The sequence below is a fragment of the Pecten maximus genome, chromosome 4, assembly GCF_902652985.1.
Source record: "Pecten maximus chromosome 4, xPecMax1.1, whole genome shotgun sequence".
Taxonomy (NCBI): domain Eukaryota; kingdom Metazoa; phylum Mollusca; class Bivalvia; order Pectinida; family Pectinidae; genus Pecten; species Pecten maximus.
The window spans coordinates 41573912-41597803 of NC_047018.1; the positions used below are offsets into that span (position 1 = coordinate 41573912).

At 33.1% G+C, this 23892-nt stretch overlaps 1 protein-coding gene across 1 annotated transcript in view; it reads right to left on the reverse strand.

Moving 5' to 3' along the window:
• Nucleotides 1–23892, reverse strand: part of LOC117326550 (protein shortage in chiasmata 1 ortholog-like) — a 29578-nt gene that overhangs the window by 1232 nt on the left and 4454 nt on the right. Inside the window, exons 6-27 of the mRNA XM_033883306.1 lie at nucleotides 23666–23834; nucleotides 20792–20885; nucleotides 19989–20118; nucleotides 19521–19640; nucleotides 18600–18741; nucleotides 17883–17974; nucleotides 16679–16930; nucleotides 15189–15266; nucleotides 13884–14069; nucleotides 13405–13551; nucleotides 12721–12894; nucleotides 11268–11408; nucleotides 9917–10068; nucleotides 9014–9135; nucleotides 8522–8718; nucleotides 7145–7265; nucleotides 6481–6702; nucleotides 5550–5637; nucleotides 4915–5049; nucleotides 4058–4101; nucleotides 2381–2483; nucleotides 96–1611 (exon numbers count right to left, since the gene is read on the reverse strand). Of these exons, the coding sequence (XP_033739197.1) occupies nucleotides 96–1611; nucleotides 2381–2483; nucleotides 4058–4101; nucleotides 4915–5049; nucleotides 5550–5637; nucleotides 6481–6702; nucleotides 7145–7265; nucleotides 8522–8718; nucleotides 9014–9135; nucleotides 9917–10068; nucleotides 11268–11408; nucleotides 12721–12894; nucleotides 13405–13551; nucleotides 13884–14069; nucleotides 15189–15266; nucleotides 16679–16930; nucleotides 17883–17974; nucleotides 18600–18741; nucleotides 19521–19640; nucleotides 19989–20118; nucleotides 20792–20885; nucleotides 23666–23834 (4425 nt within the window). The remainder of the gene's footprint in view (nucleotides 1–95; nucleotides 1612–2380; nucleotides 2484–4057; nucleotides 4102–4914; nucleotides 5050–5549; nucleotides 5638–6480; nucleotides 6703–7144; nucleotides 7266–8521; nucleotides 8719–9013; nucleotides 9136–9916; nucleotides 10069–11267; nucleotides 11409–12720; nucleotides 12895–13404; nucleotides 13552–13883; nucleotides 14070–15188; nucleotides 15267–16678; nucleotides 16931–17882; nucleotides 17975–18599; nucleotides 18742–19520; nucleotides 19641–19988; nucleotides 20119–20791; nucleotides 20886–23665; nucleotides 23835–23892) is intronic.

A 23892-nucleotide genomic window follows, 5' to 3' on the forward strand; every position in this document is an offset into this window, starting at 1 on the left:
TGACAAAAATACTGAAATTTAATAGATAATCTCTCACAAAACCTTTTTATAATAACATTATTTTATCCATGCATGCTATTTTAATTCATACTGACCTTTTATTGTACTATCTTCTCTTGGTCGAGGTGGTGCCAACCCGATGCTGACTCTACGGTGAGGTGGCCATGACATAGAAGTTTTTATAGGAAGCTCACAACTTGTAGCCTTCTGAAGAATATTCTGTGTTACAAGAGTTAAGTCACCTGCAAATGACCTTTGACCTTGTGAAGGTCTTCTCACTTGTTTCTTATAACCAGCTCCATTTTCCTGGAGACCAAGTCTGCTGCCCAAATTACTTTCTCTCCATATCTGCCCATACATGTTGTTGGTCATTGTTTGGTCCCCACAAGGAGTATCCTGTATCTCACGAGGATGTAGGTATTGCTTTTCTTCTTCTCTCGATTCATCCATGTACTGTTTTCTTTGTGTCGATATCATTGGGCAATTCAATTGAAAGTCTAACTCTGATACTGGAGTATCCAACTCTGATACTGGACAGTAAGTTCCCTGAAGTAAATTCTCTTTTTCATTCACTCTTGAATCTTCCAGTTGAGAATGGTAATTCATTGTTGAAAAGTTTGCAGAAGGTATTTGTTTTCTTGCACCATGTTGGCTTTGCAACTTAATAGGGTTTCTATCTTGGCCATCATATGTCTTGTGATCATCATATAATGAATTGTTCCTAACATCACCATCCGAAGCATTTTCGCCAAGACAAACTGAAGGCTTTCTGAATGTGTTAAAGTGTTGTCCTTGTTGTACTTTCAAACGTCTAGCAACCTCTAAATTGACGGCTTGTTCGAAAGCATCTTCTGCAACTGCAGGAGCCACCCCTGTTGTGGTCAGTTTCATATTTTTCTGATCATCTCTCTTCTGGAATCCTTGTAAAGAAAATTCTGAATATAACCGCCTTACGTTCTGAGGAATTTCTTGGTGACTGCTCTCTGTGTTTTCTTCAGGATTTCTGTGACCATCCATGCTCTCTTCTCTGATTTCATCCTGTTGAATTTCTCTGTTAGTGTTCCATGTACCTTGCAGATTTGTGTAACCAGCCATACTCTCTTCCTTGATTCCTGGACGGTTTGTATAGGCAATTGCATTTCGTCCTTCTATTTCAGCCCTTTGGAATTCATTCAACTTCACAGATGGCTGAGATCCATTGAGAGACAAAATATCCTCACTGTCCTGGGTATCCATTCCAAACTGAGCTTCGTCCAGTCTATCCGATACTTCACCAGGACTGTTCGCACTATGCAGATCTATAGATTTATTTACAGCTAAGTCTAGTACTTCTTGATGCTTTGAATCAATAAAATGTTTATATTGACAATGAGGATTTCTTAAATTTTTCTTCAGAATCTTATGCTTGTCCATCGCAAATGGTTCAGATTTGAAAGTGTTCTCAGAAGTCTGACTTAGCCAGGATTGGTTCTGTTGGAAGGTAGATGTTTCATAATCTTCCAATGTTGATGACGGGTCTTCAACCGGATCTGTCTTCTGACAGGAATCATGAGATTCTTCTTTGCTTAAGAGATTCACCCTCCTTTCACTATGAACCATCTCTAGAAATGACTGGAAAATTAATACATCAAATCTATCAATATACATTGTACATGTACATGTAATTTGAATATTTGGACACCAACCATGCAGCACTGAAATTTGAAAACTCTAATGTCTGTCTTTTTCACGTACACCTTAATATGTTTAGAACAAACATCAGGATGTAACAGTATCTGGATGTAAATGATCAATTCATGATATAATTCCTTCCCTACAAAGATGCTACTACTTGGAAATTGTGTGATGTCATCTTATTTTAGGGTTGAAATGTTTGACCTCTTGAACTTTTAAAATGGATAAAAATTAATTATCTTGATTTAAAAACAAATCTCATAACTTGTGTTCTAAGTACCAAATACCAAACCGAATGGCAAGTACCATGATGATATAAAAGCTTTACATTTTCAAGAACATATTTTTTCAATATATTTGACCTCCTCCACAAAGTCATGACTATACAAAAAGGCATTTGTTGATGTAAACACATTTTATAGCTATCTGTCTAATTAGCAAGCTCACATGAGCCAGATATCACAACTATAGGCTTTGTTAAGAATTATTCATTCCACATTTCATTATAAGGTCAGAAAATGAATTTCAGTACATTTTGTATTTAACTATTGATTAATATACACATGCTTACACAACTTTCAATTTCAATAGAAAACTTTCTGTGAATTTTGATTAATTCTCAAATATTTTGGTTTAACAAAGAATTGAATTATATTTTTTGCTGATCTTCTTTTTATATAATCTTTTTTTTTTTATAATGACTGACCTTGAGGAATTTTTGTGGCATCCATGGAAACAGCACAACTAGCTCACTGAAAGAACTAGCAAGGAGTTCGGATACAGACATTTTCTGCAGGACAAATTGAGCACTACAAAATAATTCAACAAAATACATCAGAATAGATACCGTATTCAGTACAGTAGCATGATTTTCTTTAATTTAAAAAAAAATAATAATTTAAAAGATTTTTAACATTTACATGTTTTTTTTGGGTTGTTTTGGAATCTTTAAAATAAATACCATGAACTTTATCATATTATAAACTTCACTCATGTTAAAATTGTTTTGTTTCATGGCATATATCCTCAAAGCAATCTGAATAACCACAAATATTTCATGTTATAATACATGTATACAGCACCTCAAAGATATTTAAAGATGGCATTTAAATACCACACTGTTCCAAGTTATTAAAGAAATTAAAGTTTAATACCTTAAAATTGCTAGCACAGTTAAAGGTCTACAAACCAGTGAACACATTATAAATAGGCTCTCAAGAATTAGTCATATTTTCATTTAAGATGTTGCAGTACATGCATGGTATCGGGGAAATTCAGACTTCACTTATTGCCTCTTGATCCTCCCATAGACCGAATGGAATAACTAATTGCAGTTTCATATAGATGTAAAGACCGTCAAATCATACACAAATGTGTTAGTTTTAGAAAGTACACAAATGTCTTTTACTCTTTTATCATCAATAATCTTGATACATGTCAAACATTAAATAAGAACCTTTTACTGATGACACATACAGCATACATCAAGGCTATCTTTAATGCTTTCCTTCACAACTCATTCATAAGTGTTTGTTGTAACAAACAGTAATTTTATGTCTTTATTATGACTTAAAATGTCAAAATTTGCTAGACAAATGACATTTAAATTGTCCCACAGGGACAAATAAAAGCATAAAAGGTTTTACTTTATTTTGTGAATTTGTCACAGTTTGTTAAATTCTATCACATTTTCACAGTAGAATCAACAAATCAGAAAATAATTAGGTTACTAACAGCAAAACATGTAACATCAGTACATTAACTACATGTACCAGGTAATAGAAAAGTATGATAGCTCAAACAAAAGGTCATTGTGCATCTAGGGGTTGTATTTGCCATTACCTCTTTAAAAAGCTTCAACATAAGAATCTGCTTTCTGTATCTCAATTGTTTTAATAGAAATATTAGTCCTCAATTAATATAATATTTTACATGTTAAAAAACTTGCTTCAACAAAACTTTAAACTCTTTTAAGAAGTATTCTATTTTTTCCACCCATCCCATTTAGCCAAACTAGCATTTTAGATTATAATTTTATTATAGTTCTTTGATCATCACAAAAACTAAAGATCAAATATTAAATATGTTCTCATTAAATATTAACAGAATATGTTGTCTTAGCACCAACAAGAAATTCTTTCAAAAAATGACTAGATAAGGTTTGGGACGATCAAAAATTTATATATCAATTGACGGTAAGTGTAAATTTATATAGAAATTGAAATTGTCAATAATTGTAAAAAAAATTATTGATTGTTTTTATTGTTATTGTATTTTGGTCCGGTATAGAATATCAAATGATCTAGCTGTACTGTCAATAAATCTAACTTAACTTATTAGAGACATGATAAACAATGCCAAAAAAACTCATAATGAGGCTTACCTAAAGGAGTTAAAACATGGAAAAGACAGCAATGTTTTCTCCTCCTGTAAACAGTAGATGTAAATTCAAAATGTAGATTAGGAAACACTGAGCCGTTGTAGATTTATTCTTCATGAAAATACATTTTCTGTTGATTTGATTAAATTCTGGTAAGAGTTTCAACTGAAATGACTATACAATGACAATTTATGTGAGTGCATGCTTTTTCTGTTTGCTGATCTTAAATTGATGACAAATGTAAATAATAAATTGAAAACCTCTATTATCTCTGGTGACTGCATGTTTAAACTATGTGATACCTTTACCCTATATTATCATATAAATCTCACAGAAAAATCTGTTTAGGCTTAAATCAAGACTTTCAACAAGCTGTATATCATTAAATCCAAAGTATCGGATGATATTCCTAAAGAAAACCATGAAATAACACATGAATGTTCAATATTCTGTATAATCCGACTGCAGTCTTTCATTTAATAAAGCAGAAGATTTGGAACATAGCTATATTTATATATTTATTACAATTACATGTAACTGACTTCTTTCCATTGTTGAATTTGAAATTGTTTATGTCATCACCTGCATATTGAAATATTCTGTTGATAAAGAGATAGCTTCATAATATAAGTTGCTATAACTTGTGGCAATTAAATCCCTTGTATCAATTTTGAAAATTAAAATGTTTTAAAAGTCAAGTAGACTTAGCTATATGTCGAGTCCCTCTGGTGTGTCAGATAAGATGGGTTAAATTAATACTATAACAGAAATACAAGCCTGTTGTTTCTCAATAAATACATTGTGAAGTTTTGATCTTATGAATGATTATCTATAGAATGTCCTACCATAGGGCAACTTACCTCGCTGCATTCCTCTGCTAACCACATTCTCTGTCCCCAACTCCCATCTTTCCAGACAGCAGACATTTTTTCACTGGTATCACAGACTTGTCTCACAAACATTGCAGTCTCATTGGCATTATCACTGATGAATGTCTTAAGAAAATGAGTGAATTAAAATAAATGTTAAAATGTTTTCAATTTACCTTTTACCCTAAAATACAGTTATTTGTACCTTACTCTGAATTGATTACACAATTTTAATTATATTTTGGAAACTATAAGTGTATACATAAAATAATGTAATCTTATATTATTATATCAATTTGCGATTCCGATTTAATTGTTACTAAACCATAATTAAGGGACCACATACAAACAAAAATATTCATCAATTAACATGTACATATGCAATATACATGTATAGACAAGTGTCTTCTGTTTCTCTCTCTCTTTGTTTTGAATTAATTATAGAATGCAAGCTATTTAACAGCAGCAATTTTTCTACATTAAAATTACTCATCACTTCTGTGTCTGTAAGTTTTCATTTTACTTGATCTAGGTTTGAAGTAAAATTCGACACTGAACTACCTGGTACAAATTAACTGCAATATGATAATGTATTTATTTGATCAATGATTAGAAAACCTATTTACTTTTACAACAAAGTCCTGTTTTCTAGTAAGATTCCCAACAGCTGCTTGAAATCGGGAGATGTTCTCTATACAGGGACTGTGTTTTTTGCTGAAGAAAAAATCAAACTATTGCAATGTATACAAATATTTTGAATAAGTTATTTATTCAAAATGTCTTTTGAGAAGTTTAGATCACAATAATTTTCCTTTTGTTGTGAAGTTCCACAGAAACTGAAACACAAAATATGATTGATTTTCTTTTACAGGGACATAAATACATTGTAGTTTCTGATTGATGTCTTTTTTTCATGTCTGTTATGATAAATGTTGCTATAAGGCTGATGGATAAAATACACTTTTTTGACAGCTAGAATTGAAAATGAATGAGCAAACATTTCAGAAAGGACTTCCTTTAGATCACGCAGATAATGCATGGTGATTGATACCAAAAGCCATCAAGATCACAAGTGTAGATTTCATATTACTTGGTACAAATGTACTATATTACGCTTGTTATTTTCAAAACAGTTCTGATTTTTGCTATTGCAAAGAACTTTTATACTATAATTGATAAAGTACAGTTATGACTACTATATTTCCTTTACACACTCCCTAAACTGTATATCTTATTTCAAATAGCATTTAGATTTCCTGTCAAGTATAATTTTTTTTGACTCTCCAAAATCAGATTTGACTCTGGAGTTTGAAGGAGCATGTCTATTTGACATAATGTTTTGACCCTTCATATTTCTGAGAAAAGGTGATTTGACTTCTGAAATTGCTAAAAGTCAAGGGATATGCCCTGTAGTATGTCTGGTGGTGTTACAGTACATACAATGAGTCATAATTAAAACTATGAAATAACTGCTTTTCATTTTGTATTTGATATAAAATTCATCTTATTATAAGCTGCTGACCAAAAATCCATTGTTCTTATTTCATTGTTTATTACCTTATTTTCTGACTGCTATAGAAAATTATCCAGCAGGTGGTGAACTTGAGACTCAGTGTGATTATCTTGGAATGGAGGAGTTCATACTGCCAGACTTCAGCCATGTCCTGTACGGACTGGACAACCACACAAGTTTTCTCATCTATCACCAAATCTGCGAAGTACATCTCATCAATACTCCTGATCTGGTCATAGTCACGCTCCAGAATCATTAAATTGTGTCTGCAATGTGTTAAAATAAGAAAACTTTTCATGAGATTCTGTCTTGTAACATATAGCCTGGTGTGATTAACACAATTCTAAATGATATAATTAAGTCTTTATTGACATATTACAATCGCATTACAAGCTGCAATATGTTAAATGTAGAAAGACAGTTCAATGCTTAAATAATTCCACTAAGTTCTTACCTGGTATATAATTGCAACTGAACTAGTAAGTACAATGAGGTTTGGTTTGGTTTATTTTGCTAAACGTCCTATAAACAATGAGGTATTCAATGATGACTTTTAGATATCTCAATATCCCAAATATTGTCATCAAATATATGCTTCATTAATTACTATCCAAAACATGAACTTTTACTTAAAATAAGCGGGGTATGTGCTTATTTCCAGGCATGAGCTCATAATTGCCAGGTCAATATGGTAATTTATCACCTGACCTTGTTTCCAGCAGCTGCAGCAATTCTGGTCTGGATGTGAGATACCTTGACCCAATGATAGTCAGTGTTGCAACAGTTTCCTTGTTTTTGGGTACCAAACTTATATCCTCAGTGGTTGAACCTACAACAGCCAATGAAAGACCTATATGACTGGATTCTCTCTCCTTTTCCCTCCTTTCCTCTCTTACACTTAAACATTTGATAGCATAGGAATCCGAAGATTAACAAAGATCAAAGAAGAATTAACTTTCTGAAATATATATATTTGTAATAAGTGTACAATTCGCATCCATGTATGTAGATACATTGAGATCCAAGTATTCATATCATCTAATAGATGACTTCCACAATGATCATGTCAGAATATCAGGCCGACTATCACTGCGCCATTGAAACATTCTTTTTTAAGAATGCGACGTAGCGCATCGGTATAAGCTGCGGGTATTTCTGGGCGATTGGGTGCCTTATTAGATCGTGAGTTGGAGGCCTGGTCATAAAGTTGTCTTCCTTCGTCCATTGTGTTACTATGTTATATATATATCAGAAATGATTTTTAACTGTCAAAATCCAAGATGGCTGCCTCATGGCCATTTTGTTCTCCCAATCAGTCTCAAAATTCAATTGGCACAACTAGGGACCAAGGTGAACCTATATGTGAAGTCTGAGAAATGACCCTCCAGTATTTTTCAAGAAATACAGAAATATTTTTTTATGGATGGATAGTGAACCACGTTATTGAAGGGAGATTTGAATAGTCCAAAATCTGATGATGGTGGACTAAAAAAATTATAGTTTACATGACATTTAATGAAGACGGATTTTTTCATCTTCCGACAACAAGCTTAAATTTCACTTCATATTTTGGTACACAATGCATGCAATAAGCAGGAGTAGACTCCCTTTCTCTTCTAATCAATAGGAAATGTTTGTGTTGTGGAGTTTTTTGCTATAATACAATATCCATGAAATAAAATGTTGAAAAGTTGTAATTTCTTCTTAATACATGAAAAAAATTAAAATGTTAATCCCTATATAAACATTTCAATGTAATGCCACCATCTTCAGAATAATCATTTCTTATATTTTTTTCACCTTTCATGATTAATATTCATGTATTAATTTAACTCTCAATATATTTCTGAATCCCCTTAAATATATTGCAAAAATTCTGCTGATTAAATTATGGCAATCAATTTTGAAGACAAGCCTGGAACAAACCCCCTCCCCCTCCTTCATTCAAAAAATAAAAATGGATTTGGAAATTCTAAAAATGCAAACTTGGAAGTTATACTAATTTTTTTTGAGAAGTGGAAATTTGTTTGAAACAGAATTAAAAGAGGTCTGCAATAATATAACAAAATTTGGTTGAAAATTTACCTGTCTTTATGCCCGCTGAGACATGTTTGCTTTTAACATTAAAGGAAATGAGAGGTAGGCCATGTGCTTTACACAAGTCCTGCAATTTAGTGTCCTCTCCAGAATCATTGTAGTCCATCACAGCAGTGAACTGGGACCAAGGAAACTCATCAAAAAGTTCACTTCTGTGTGATATCAGGCATGTCACCAACTCAAGTCTGTGGGGGGAAATATCTTAATTACTAAATTAAATTATCATACTGTATATTACTATTACTACTATCAAAAGATGAATAGCCTTACATTACTTTTAGCAAAATATATCATTTATAATTTTATTTTACACAGATAAAACCATGCATGGTCCCTAATAAGAATATTCAAAATTCCATTTACAATTCAAACTTTTTCATTCAAAAAGATAATCTTACTTTCATAGCAGTTAATCAATACAGTATTTATATGAAATTTTCAATAGTTTGACTTTTGAATATGAGATGATATATTTTATACCTTTTGGACAATTCCCCTGACAAATCTGTGAGAAGATCTGCCTTCATAGCTGATCCACCTCGGACAAAGTCTCTAAGGCAACACTTCAAAGTTGTACGGTCTTGGCCAGTCACAATCAAAATCTAACAAAACCAAATGACCAAAATACTGTACTGAAACAGCGAGGAACCAGCTTATATATCATATATAAAATAATGTCACTATATCTTAAATAACATATATTAATGACTAATATTATCTACACGTATACAAATGTTTGGTATCAATAAGTGTTAATTTTTTATAGAAATATCAAATGAACTTCCACAAATGATCTAAAATAAGGTAACTAACGAAATTTAAAAAATAGAAACATCATAAAAGGACAAAGAAATAGTAGATAATTAAAAGTAGTAGTACTTTAGGTGCATGTCTTAAGCAATGGAAATGTACCTTAATAAATGCAGACCACAATTAAAATTAATCTACTAATTAAGATCCATAATTAATTTTTCAATAAAATAATTACAATGTGTAATTAATTCTACACAAATGACTCTAAGGAATTGACCTTAACCCAGTCTGTGGCATTATTGATCATACACATGCAAATATAATTTAGTTTAACATGGGGTTTCCATGTCTAAGTCCTAATAAGTGGCCTTGTAATTCAAATATATGACATATTAGTCTGCTAGATATGGAAAGTTGATTTACAAAAATACAGAAATAACCATATCTACAAGCTGCAGCTATATAATCAGAATCCTGTATCAAATTTTACTTCAAAAATTATTATCAGTTTTAAAATTTCTTTGCTAAAGTAAATTGCTCTCAAATAAGATTATTACAATTTTACTCTCGATATGTTGTAGTTCTTTATTTAATATAGGGTTCTGCATGGAGACCATTATCACACATTACCTTTTCTTTTGTTCCATCTCTCTCTTGGGTTGACTTCTGCAGCCTTAGATCAATATGTCTATATAATGAAACCAGCTTTGGATGAAAAATTCTTCTCTGGTTGAAATTGCATTTAAGTTGAAAAAGTTGTTTCCTCATGTCGTCAAAGCAATCTGAATTATGAATTAAACATTAGGTTTTCTAATGGCCTTGACAAGACTGTAACCCGAGATTAAACTGAATGTTAATATTTGTGATAATTGAACCTGACTTTACATTTATAATGTACATAGAATATTGAAGAACTGACAGATAGAAAAAGCTCAATAGCACCACTCTTATGAATAATGCATGCATATTGTAATTTCAAAAGGAATTCAAAACCCTGAAATTGGGTAAGTTCATTACATAATGTACAATAAAATTTTGTAATACAAACTTGTTTTAGTATCTGCTATAATTAAAGACATGACTACCAAGATTGCTTGCTTCTATGGCAGCTTAAAGCAGTGAATTTCAATTTGATATTCACACAAAAGAACCCCATGCATATTTATCCAGTGCTTTTTAATTTTTTTTAAAATACATTTGAATTTGGATTTAGAAGTCTTCACAAACTGCAGAATTTGGTTAAATATTATTTGAATTCAATCATTTTTGCTGCTGAACATCTTATACGTCCTTGCATACTACAATCAACTCAGTTTTAATGGAAAACAATTACATTTAATAAGTAAGGTATAAGTAAAAATATAGATTATAGGGTTATTAAATAAAAATGTCGAGTTTGGGACCAAACTTTTGCCCTGAATTAACAGAGATTTCAAGAATTACTGGAATAGTTTGGTGACTCCAGTCTTAAGTTGGAGGCTTTGGATAAATGACAGGGTTGCCAACCTGTAAGTAGCCCAATGTGGGAGATATCCCACATTGGGCTCTTCCAACGTGAGAAGGGACATTTTAAGGACGTATTTACGTGAGTTTTTTGTCTCACGTGAGTGAATTGGCAACCCTGTAAATGATGACTCAAAAATATGAAAGATGAAGTATTATTTTTAGACAGCATCTTCATGAATCTTTTGATCAGTACCCACTTTAGATTTAAGAACTCTTTAAAAATGTGTTTGTGTGTGTTTTTTTATTTATTTATTATTTGTTTTTTGTTTTTTGTTTTAAATTCAGGGTTAACACAATTCTAGATCTATTAATTGTATCTAATTACTGTACATAATTTTGGAAGGGGAATTTTTTGTGCTTTTGTTTTGTACACTTTTACTTATAAAGGTATGCATGGATATTAACACATTGGTAACTAATTTTATGCAACATATTGTGTTACCATATGTGATCCAACAGTAATTTTTCACCTTACTTTTTAATACTGATTGGTATTTTTCCTGCATGGACTTGAAGTGAGCCAGGACAGATTCAAAGCAACAGTTGATAAGGATGTCTCTTGCGCCACAGAGAATATGTAAAGCTACAGTAGCCTTATATAGATCACATGCAGTACCTGGTATGTAAAAAGAAATACAGCATTAACAAAATTATGACCAAGAATTACAGAGCTCACATCTACCCCCCAAAAGCCTAGAGAATCAAAGCATTGTGATGATGACACTTGATCAATCAAGCATAAAATGTTTACCAGTTAGAGATACGTTTGTTTGTTTGCTGGATTTATCACCCTGTGATCTGCGAAGGTCATTTTGAGGCGGGTCTCCTTGTAGAAAAGTTTGTGACTACCTCATGGAACAACATTCGGGAGGCCCATTGCATGCCATTCAGAGCAATTAATTAGTTTAAAGTGTCATGCCCAAGGATACAACCATGACTACAGCAGAGACAAGCCCGTTTTTTTTATTTTCCCAAGAAACACAACCGATACAGGTAGGGAGTGTTGAACCACGCAGCTTGGATCTTCACCTAAGGTTACATGGCCAGCATCCTAACCGACCGTGACTTCTAGTTAGAGATCTACATTGATGCAAAAAGTATAACAAGTAAAAGTTAAAATATGGCTCTGATCCAGTCTCGCCAAATTGTCATGTGCTAAGTAGCAGCCTTAGAAAGTCTGGTTGATGTAACACTTGACCTCAATCTGACTCGTAAGGGGGCAAGTATGTCTTGATTAATCATCTTTCATTTTTCACTTTTTTATTAATCAAGCTGATAACAATTTCTATGTTCCAATATGGCCTAGATCTGTGTCACCCAACTTTGAAAGTCTCCATGCTTCTAGTATCCTTCCATATCAATGGGGTACAATTATGTCAAGGCTGAAGGTCCTTGATGGTTTTCTCGAAAATGTCCCGACATTCATTAATTTCTGTTACTAGTGAATCCTACTGACAACCAATTTTACAGGTATGAAGTGATAAGTGATAAGTGATAAATGACCTCTGACCCTGAAAATCAGCAGGATTTATCATTTGGGAACAAGTACGTGTATGCCATCCTCAATGGCACAGTTGTCTCTCAATACTCTTGATATGCTCTTCCCTGGTGAAAAAAAATGATGCAAAAATGGACTAAGACATCAATTCATCGGCAAAGCTATATCCTCACAGAAATACATTATGGAGGATTGACAATCACAGATATCATAAATATAGGCTAATCCATTTAAAACATTTAATTCCAAGAGAACTCCAGGTTAATCAATGATCTACCAGTGATCATGGGAGATGTGATTATAATTTTGTTAGCCCCCAATGGGATAGATATATATATACTCTATAGAATTCATATAGAGTAACACCTGTGAAAATTCAAAAAAAAAATGTGTGAAACTTACAGAAATGCATCATTTCAAAAAATATTACCATCTTCTTTGTTATCTTGAAGACTCTTCTCTTTCTGTTTCACCAGAAACCTTGTATTGTCTGGTGTTATGTCTGAGAAGTTGTTTGGGAGGTGTATGCCATCACTTCCTTGTAAAGCGGCCATGTAATAGTATGCTTGGTCCTCAATGATCTCCAAAACAGCAGCAAATTCCCCTGTAAATACATCCAGCATAATGGACATTTTCAGATCAGACAAAATCTGGTTACATAAAGGGCAATAACTCTGTATATAATGATACACATGAGTTAATATCAGTAGTAAACACCAAAATGACATTACATGACTCATACAAAATACTAGAGAGAGGATAGAATTAAGTCAAATTGTATCAGATATATGATACTGTAAAGAAAACACTATATCGTGTGACACTCCTAATGTACGTACAATATTCAACATATGAAGATAGATTCATACCTTAAGTACTTCAGATTATTACATAAAATATTTTATTACAAGGCTGGTATTAGGCATGCAGTCAAGAGCTATTCAACCATATTATATACACATACACAGTACAGTATTAAAAGTAGCATTTGTCAGTAGAATTTAACTTTTTTATAGTGATACAGTTCCGTAAACTTTGAAAACAAAATGAAATCAATCTGTCCTCAAAATGGTACAGTATATTTATAAATAATATTACAAATAAACATGCATACCTTGTAAGGTCACATAAACCACTCGGTGATCCCAAGTTTTCTGTCTCTTATTGGGTTTTATGACACCAATATTCTGAATGTCAAGATCTGAAGGTGACATTTGGGGACTGTCGTTTGTCTTTATCATAACAGGAAAATTTTGATCTGCTGTAAAAAACTTAACAGTTCAATAACACACAGCAAACTTTTTCATACAACATATTCCTTTAATTTATCCTCAAAATAAGCCCTAGTGTAAAAGGTTAGTACTTAAGTTTTGGGAGGGCTTATTCATGAACCACTAGCTTTTAGCTTACAATCTAAATTGATGATTCTGCAAGAACGAAGAAGGGGGCTTTTTTGTTGGTTGGGGCTTTTTTCAGAAAAATACTGTATCCGAAACACCTTGATATATATAGTTTTTACAGTAATCTTAATTATCTTAATCTCAACATAGTTAAATGATATAAAGAATGTTAATTGTAATGTATTCAGCTTACCTTTGGGCACCTGTGACCTGGTATTGGTCCTGGCCAATGCCTTACTGGTGCCATGGCTCTCCATAGAAACACTTTGGACACTCCGCAGTAACAGAAAGTCATTCAGTGGATCAAAACCAGCCTTTTTAAGTCCTTCAAGTCGGAGGGGTGCACAAGATCGGACTGGTGGCTTCCATACCTTAATAGCTTGAAAAAACAAGAGGCTCAATGGACCTGTATCAATCACTATCCTAATATGATTCTTAGGCCTTTCCATTAATCAGGAGATTAAGCCCTTAGAATCATTTAACAAAGATGGTCTTTGACTTTGAATATTGGGTTATAAGTCATTCCATTTCAAGCCTGAGTTATCAGAAGACAAAATAACTCCCCAAGAGGGTTGAAATTCAGAATAAGCTTTTCAACAGTAGGTCAAAGGTGAAGGTCAAGGTCAGCAGGTTTGGAAAAGTCATGTCTCAAGGATCACATGTGAAACAAAGTATGTTGTATGTATCCTCATAAGCATTGACCAAACACTGTTTTATAAAAACTTTAACCTAGATTCTTACATTTTGATAACACAAACGACACCACGGGTATAGCAATATCTCCCCTGTTCTGACAAGCTATATATTGTCTTTAGACTTGATCTCAGGTAGCAGCTACTGGGAGCTTTAACCAAATATAATCTGGACCTTTTGGTTTTATCTGAAAATGTCTTCTGAGTATCTTAACATAGCTGATCATATTGGCCCGTCTTGTGACCTTAAATATTGGTCAAGGTCATTTCTTTTCCAAAGCTTTATTGGGTTTCATTCCAGGAAGCTTCTGGTCTAATAAATATAATAACTCATTAGGACCTCTCTGTTACTGTGAAAAGGTCACTAATGAAGGAAAAAAATTGACAGTACTGGAATGATGGATGATCGATGCTGGTTGTCAGACAAGACCAGGTGAACTTAAAGTTGATAGATTAGATATTTAGTAGGGGACACATGGAGGGCCCCTGTTTTAATTTTTTTTCTTCTTTTTTTTCCCCCTCAATAGAAATTCCATTCGTCACTTTAAAATCCACATATTGCGAGTAAAGCGACTCCCATCCACCCATTTTTATCCATCTAGCTACTTCAATATTGTGCTTGGAATTGTAATATTTCACTTGAAAGCAATATATCATACAGCTTCAATTTGGCACATGTACTCATTATAATATATATTATTGAAAGAATATAAAAAAGAAAATAGCAGCTAGTTGCATTTAATTTGAAGTTGATGAACTGAAACTTAATTGCAGTGCATTGAATACCGTAAGTAATATAAAATTACCTTTTTCATCTTTCGTTTTGCTTTCTTTCATATCTTCACTTGACTCAGGTGATGTTGAAATTTCCAGAACTGGATCCTCTGATATAAATAAATCAATTCAGTATTATATGCACATTAAGAGGATTTTTTCTTTGGCCTCAGTACAAACAGAGAAAAAGACAGATGTACTACTTGAAATTATTTTTTCTCTTCAACATCAAAAACATATTTGTATCTGAAATGTCTGAAGAATTTTAATTTTTAGGTCATGGCTAATTAATAAAATGCTAAATCCGCCTTAGAAATACTGGTATTGGTTATATTCATTGCATGCGCAGTAGTTTGAATCATTAATGTGAAATTCTTTAGGACCTAATGGCCAATTGTGTTGACTTTTATATGTGTGCCCAATGTCTAAATTGTATTTAGATGCCATAGTAAAGGCAAATATCACCTTTGTAATAAACGAACAGTAGACTGAGTTTTGAATCTGCTGTATCTGTCCCTTAAAGGAATATAACCCAGCTTCATTTGATATTGACTGGATGTGAAAATGTCATTCAAGATTCAAATACCACTGAATTTGTTATTCTATACAAAGAACAACTTAGTGTTATAGATTGATTGGTTTTAAATTGAAGGAATCAGGCACATGTATAAACCATGAATCTTTCCTAAAGGGATCTAACCTTTTTTCAATTGGCCCTGGAATTTCTAAATGCATCAATAACCTAAGATTAAGCAGATTGATTTTCTTCCAAAGCATTAAAGATCTGACTCATATGACCTTCAGAATGTTCGGCTCATTAAAGGGTAAGTCTAATAGATTTATAGTTAAGGTACTTTTTCCTGTAGCATTTTAATTATCAGATTCCCATATTTAAATCAGTTTAATTCTTCCTTATGTCAAGTTTACTTAAGCTTTTAAAAGGCTTTCATAAAAAATAACAAGAGGGCCAGAAGGTCTATCGCTCACATGGGTGTTGTTAAATGTTACTTCTGCAACCTTGAAAAAATGTCAGGGTCAACCATAGGAGGAATCTTTAGCACTCCTGTCCTTGAAATTGGAACTCCAGGGGTTACATTCACTTCCGATCTCTGCACCCCTGGAATATGTCATGTAGGCTCAGTCCCATGGACCATTCTGCAGAAAAAAAACTAAAAGACTATATAGATTGATGCTTTGAATGTTCATCAAAGATTGCAATACCGTTAATTTAACTGGTTTTGTACTTGGTTGTTATGCCTCTATAATCTTCAAAAGAAATGTTTCAGCTTAGTTGATTGGTCAGGTTGGTTTCCTGACACCAATCAAATAGCTTCGCCATGACATATTCCAAGGGTGTAGACAGGGAAAGTGAACATAACTCATGGAGTATAAGTCCTACTGGCCAATTATACCATCCTGGATTCTTCTAAGTATTGTAGTCAGTGCTCTTTTGACATATTACAGGCACCATCTACAGCCAAACATGTCAGCATTAAAATACCCAATCTGTAGTTTCACTTGCCTAATGAAGTAGTAGAGGTGTCTTTTTTGAACTGTTCAACTGAAAACATCACTGTTAATGGGCACTTGTAACTGTCTGCTTCTTTCAGTTTTTCCACCTGACATCCCTTATTCTTCGCAGCTGTCAATGACACTGCATCCCAACAAAGAGACAGCTCAATTTTGCCTAGATCCTCATCAGCTTTTAAATTCAGCATTTCCTTTGCCTTATGTGGACCAATGTCAATGTTAAATGTTGGCTTCCTTTCAAATTCTGCATAAAACAATAATATTACAAAGAAAACAGAAAATTAAGCAATTTTAATATGCTTATTAGAATACATGTGCTTAGTTGAGTTTATGCAGTACTCAGCAATATATTTATGAATTTATTCTTATTTTGTTGATAACCCATTTGGATAGTTACAATTTAATTTTTGTTTATATAAACAGTAATTTTGTTGACAGCTGGAGTAAAGTTAAACATAATTCTTTGCTTGGTATAGATCAACACGTACTGCATCATCAATACAATTTTTCTTCAAGAAATAAAAGCAAAAACAAAAAAAAACGAAATGCTTTGTAGGTGCATCAATATTTCAACTGTTGTTATAAATTCAGTATCAAACACATATACATGTCACTAGAACTCCATTTGATTTTTCATATAGCAAGGTACTTTTTATAATACATATTAAGAAAGTTTGTTTTAGGACAGCTGGAGGGGAAAGATGTACTCACACATACATATATGTATACAATTATATGTACATGATAAGTTAAATACATGTACATGCAAGTTACAAAAAGGTTACATTGTTAAAATACATTTACATTTAGTATAAGCATATAATGCCACTTTGAAAAACACCATACGTTGTTGTTATATTTTGGACTGTACAAATTCTTTGCCTTGAGGAATAATTCAAATTGTTGTATATTAAATTACTTAATTGTGAATCATAGAGTGGATTCTATGCAACAGCTTGGTCAGATAGAGTGTTGGCCTACATAACCTCAGGTGAAAATCTATAAGGTGCATCATGTTCAATGCTCTCTACCTGGTGGTGTCAGTTTGTGTTTCTCAGGAAGCTGAATAATGGACCAGTCTGTGCTGTCACAGTTGTGTCCTTGGGCAAGACATGGATGAGGGAATTACTAGTCAGTCCAAATTATTTATCAAGATAAATTTTACAAAATAAGTGCGAATGTCCTCGCATGCTTACCTGGAAGTCTCAAAGACAAAACATCATCCAAATATTTTTCATGCTGCCAAATTTTCCAAATAATATTTTCTTTTTGTGCCAGTGCAAGTAATCTGCAATAGAAATAATATTACTTTGAATCCAATGATTAACATTATATACACAGGTGGTGATACATATACCCTGGTACTAAATTATAATTGATCCTATACAGTGGTACACAGAAGACGATGTTGGCATATCATCTGTTTGAAAGCAATGGTCCAGGAAAAAATATCATTGAGTCCCCAACATCTGAAAGTAATGCTAGGATCTAATCAAGGGCCATAACTCTGCATAGTAGAGCACAAGACCTTATTTTGGAAAGTGATATTTTGACATTTGAATTGAAGATTGCACAAATTTTATCCAAAGTTTTGGTAATTACATACAACTGATAGCACATGAGAGATGTCTCAGCAAAATGCTGGCAAATAGTGAACAAAGGGCCATAACTCCATATAAATATAATGGGGATAGAGATTAGATTTGGTTATGTGATACACTTCCATCCCAAGCGTAATTTCCACACAAGATTTGGAAACTGAGAGATTATGATATAGAACATATTTTCTAAGATGAAGTGCTGCACATGCAAATAAATTATTGAGAGTACAAACAAGCAATGAAGATTAGTAGCATATCATATTTGTTGCCTTTGTTGCACATGTATAAGATTTAACTATTATGTAAGTATACCTATTATTTCCCTCTGTAAGGGGGTGTGAACACAGCTGGGCTAAGGAATGTTTTAGGTCATAGTTTGGCTGTCTTTCCACACATGGTCTAACCATGGGAGAATCCAGAAGAGCTTTTTTAATGTTTAAATCGTCATCATAACCTGAAAAACCCAAAAACCTGGATTAGTTTTAGAGTCTGATCACAACATTTTTCAGTTTATATATAAATTTCATATATAGTTTTGTATATGCTAAAGTATAGCAACAGTTCATTCATTGGTTGAATGTCCGACCATGCAGCAACGGAAGGCACCAAAAGTTTTCTGTAGATATACTCTCAGGGATGGAGGGTAATGAATATATAACTTAACAGAGATGAAAAAATACAGTCAAGCACTATTGTCTGTTTAATTAAGTGACAATACAGTATCTAGAAAACTGACTGGAGAACAATAAATCTACCATCTCCTATTCTTACACAGTACTTAAGAAAAAATTATCTTTATTTTAAACTTTATACACTCATATTCAGTATTGCACATCTACAAATAACTATCACCATATAAAAAGACAGGTACTTAGAAAAATTCAGGACCTCGTGGAACTAAAGTGTAGACCAAAAAAATGTGTTTAGAAGAACAGACTGACAAACAATTAAAGAAAATGGAAATAAGAGCAACAACAAAACCTCGAGTTAACCCAAGGAACAATAATAGACAAATTTATATTTTTATAGAATCTATACATCTGGTTTTTAATAAATCTAATCAACATCTGACATCCATTAAATAATTTAAGGTATCTAATGCAATTAATTTCATGAACAAACAATGCTAAGTGAGGGAAGTTGGGATGCTACTGTAAAGAAAGTGAATGATTTGAAATATTCATCACACTGCAAGTATTATCATATATACAACTGTATCATGATTCAACTTACCAATTTCATTAATTTCTAAAAATGATTGTGAAAATTTGAATGACTGTTCAGTGTTTACTTCTTCCACTCCAGTTCTGTACTTATTACGAACATCTCTCTTTGTCAATCTGTCAAACATATCTGATGAAGAAAACGAACAATGATTTGCTTACCTCAGCTTATTTTCATAATAACTGTTATTCATTAAGTATTTCCATTTTTGCTGTTTATTTTTTTGGTTTTTGTTTCATTTTTTTTTTTTTTTTGAGGGGATGGAGTTTGGAGATTACCTACTATTTTCATTTAGAGTACTGGCATTTGGGAGTTTTGTGACAAAACAAAAATGTTTGTTGATTTGACTTCTAATTCAATGAACTGAAAAAAGCTATCCATGTTAAAAAAAACATAACATCAATTTACTATTTTTAAAAGAAACCACAGGCTAGGCAATCATGTGCAAGTAATTGATCACAGGGGAGGCCATCTAACCTGAAGCAGGACTTTTCACCTCCAATGGGCGAGAGGTGCCTAATTCTATGGCAATCTTCGTACTGTTGATAATTGCTTCCTTTTTGCCCTTTTCTTTTTCAAAAGGAAACACACATTCTTCCAGCTCACCCTGCAATTATCAACATCATTACTTTAAGGGCATTTGTAAAAGATATTTTGAAACATTTTATGGCTATCAAACATTAACAGTGCACCAGTACTTTAAAAGATCTTTTATGGAATCCAAAAACCTAAAATACATGTCTGTCTCGATCCATTTAAAACTAGCAAACTGAAAGATATTTAGACTTCTGGAACAGGTAACACTTAAAGTTCTTTTTCAATAAACATTCTGAAATGAATATTAACCCATACAATTTATAAACTATAAGTACAAAATATTCTTGCTAAGATATCTTATACATGTAGTTTGCATCTCCTTCAGAGTGCTTTAATTTACATTGCAAGTACTGTACAAATTCTAATTTGAGGACATGAAACCGAAATCTTATTTCTGAATCAGTAAATTTAATTCTACATTTTGTCTCAGATATAGAGGATATTGAATGGTTTTCCTGATACTTTTCACGAGTGCGAAAAACTGCAACATACATAGCAGAAGTGCAGCAATATTAAAAGCCACCCAAAAGGCATAAACAAAATGTTGAAAACAAGAAGTGTATAACATGTGATGGATGGAAGAAAAATTACATCAAAACAGAAAAGTACAGAGTATGGGGGTGTGTGAACAATAACAATTAGTTATATGCCAATGATGAATGTTAATTGATGTTGATACATACATCTGCTCCATTGAGTTCAAACTTCTGCCACTCTTCTGAGGAAGCTTCACATCTTACTAAGTCACAATGGTCTTCCTGAACGAAAATTTCATTTCTTGGGGAAAAAAAAGAAGAAAAACATTCAGGTTCCGCTTTAAATCTCATATTCGGATTCCAATTATCTTATATATACAATCGAGAACATGTATTGTGTACACTACTGCTACTTTTTCTTCTCAACTGTTTCTTAAACATTTTATTTAATCCACCATACAGACAATTCTTTGTTTACATATGGAGATCAATGATTGAAGACAGCATGCAGCATGATGTTTGTTTGTTTGCTGGGTTTATCATCATCTTGTGAACAGCCATGGAGGGTTCTTTGTAGGCGGGTTCTCTTTGTAGAAGGTGCATAGTGTCAACCTTCCGCGACAACCTTCCTGAATAACATACAGGAAGTGAGGTTGGGGAGGTGGGGAGGTCTGTCGCATGCCATCCAGAGCAATTAGGGCACAACCACCACAGCACAGACCAGCCCGTTTCTCACCTTCCCGAAAAACAAAAACCAACATGGTTAGGGAGCTTGCATCATACACCGCAGACCCTCACCTATGATAACATGTCCGGTGCTCTAACCAAATGAGTTATTGCAGTCCTCTGCAGCATGAAATGCTATAACGAGAATACCTTTAGATGGAACATTGTATAATTACATGTCATTGTTTTAGGTGTGGTTTACTTTGTTTAACATCCTATTAACAGCCAGGGTCATTTAAGGATTTGCCAGGTTTTGGAGGTGGAGGAAAGCTGGAGTATCCGGAGAAAAACCACCAGCCTACAGTCAGTACCAGGTAACTGCCCCACATGGGTTTCGAACTTGCGACCCAGAGGTAGAGGGCTAGTGATAAAAGTTTTCAGACACCTCAACCACTCGGCCACCATGGCCTCAAGATTTTAGTACATTTGACCCCTGTGACCTTGAATGAAGGTCATGGTCATTTATTTGAACACTCTTGATAGTCCCTCACCCTAGCATGCTATAAACCCAATATCAGGTCTCTTTAGACCTCTTGGTTAGTGAGAAGAATTTGTTTAAATGATTTTAGCATATTTGACTCCAATCCTGTGACACTGAATAAAGGTCAAGGTGATCCATTTCAACAATCTTGATAGCTCTTAATTCACCCCAGCATGATAAAGGCTGGATATCAGGTCTTTAATGGGCCTCTTGCTTAGAATCATTTAAAGATTTTAGTATATTTGACCTCTGTGACCTTGAATGAATACTCTTGATAGCTCCTCATCTATATCCTATATGTAAACATTTCAGTAAATTTGACTCCTGTGACCTTGAATGAAGGTCAAAGTCATCCTTTTGAACAATCTTGATAGCTCAATATCAGGTCTATAGGCCTCTTGGTAATTGAGAAGAATTTGAAAATATAAACTGTTCACGAACTGATAAAGCATGACGATGAACAAAGGCAATTAGAATAGGTCTCTTGAGACTATGTCTCAGGTGACCTGAAAATGCTGAAAAAAAACATTTTTTTTAGAAAAGTACAACTACATGACATAATATAATATTATTTCACTGATTACAAAACATCTAAATGAAAACAACTGGTTGAAAATTGAGAGGAAATTTCTGGACAAATGAAATTTTAAAATGGATGGACATATGGGCAACACCATATCATAATATAATTAAATTTTTGATGCAGATTAAAAAATGGTTTCTTGTTCCTGTTATGTAATGTCTAAAACCTGAATCCATGTTTGACTCATAATTGTGATTCAAACTGATGCATTTGCAATAATTTGACAAGGGCAAAAAGATGACATCAAATTAAAATACCAGAAACAGCTAGCACAATCAATTTCCTGACACTTCAACATGAACATACTGGTTCATTACTCATTAATTCCCAGCACTGAATCAAGAATCAGTGGGAAGATTTGAAAATTATTTTGTTTAAAATCAACGGCAGTCTTGTACACTTTATAAAATAATCCATAGTGATCAACAAAATCTATATTCCTTCATCAAGACAAATTTGATCAAATCCCCTAATTAAAGAATTGCATGAGCCTGAAGAGCTCACAAACATGTTTGTGTCTCTTTTTGACCATCCTCATCTAGAAAACGTACACAAAATTTGGTGGAATTTCATTAAAAAAGACATTTAAATTGAATTTCTTTTCCAATGCTCCCAATTTTATACAGCATTTTAGTTTATACAAATTTTGTTTCAGGTTCTAGAATCACAGAAAATGCACCTTGATCAGACTTCAGTCTGACAAATGTTATCAAGTTGCAGATTAAATTGAATAACCTAACCTACTTCTGTATTTCTTGGTGTTCATACTATTAAAAAAACAAACCCTTCAGAAAGCAGACTGCATTTTAACAAAATTTCAGACCTTTAGTGCAGAAAAATTGAATTGTTGATCTTATAAAAAATTCCTCAAAGATTGAAGCCTAAGATTTTGCTGCAGAATTCAATCAATTAAAACAGCTTGCTTCATACCAGAACTCAATTACTGCAGCTAATGGGCACCTTCTAAAAATCATCACATTTTGGAAGAACATGCAAACAATTTTAAACAGTTTCATATCGATTTTATGTCTAATATGCTAGAATTGATAACTGGGGTGTAGCAGTGTCTTCTGTGAAATTTTCTCCTGGCAAAATTTGATGAATGTTCCTACATAGCTCTACGTAATTCCACTCTGAGTAAATTGTTCTTTTGAATGTTATTCACGCAATTTTGTATCAGCATTTTGAAATGACAAATGAAATTACCAACAAGAAATAAAAAAAAAATTCTGTAATACTGTAGTGTTTAATACCACATGAGGCTCAAAGGAATTAAACAATAAATTCTTACTGTGCAATCCTGTCTTTCAGAGCCAGTAATCCCGAGCCTCTGCTATTCAGCGGATCAGAGACTTGATTAGGATGCAGACGGCCACACATTGCATTCAGACTTGGCAAATTTCTACTTAAGTCTGGGAGAGGATCTGACATAAACACTTCTTCTAGTTTGAATGAATCACCTGAAAATAGTTTGTATCACATTGTCAAGGAGACTTCATGACAAAAATACTGATTTCA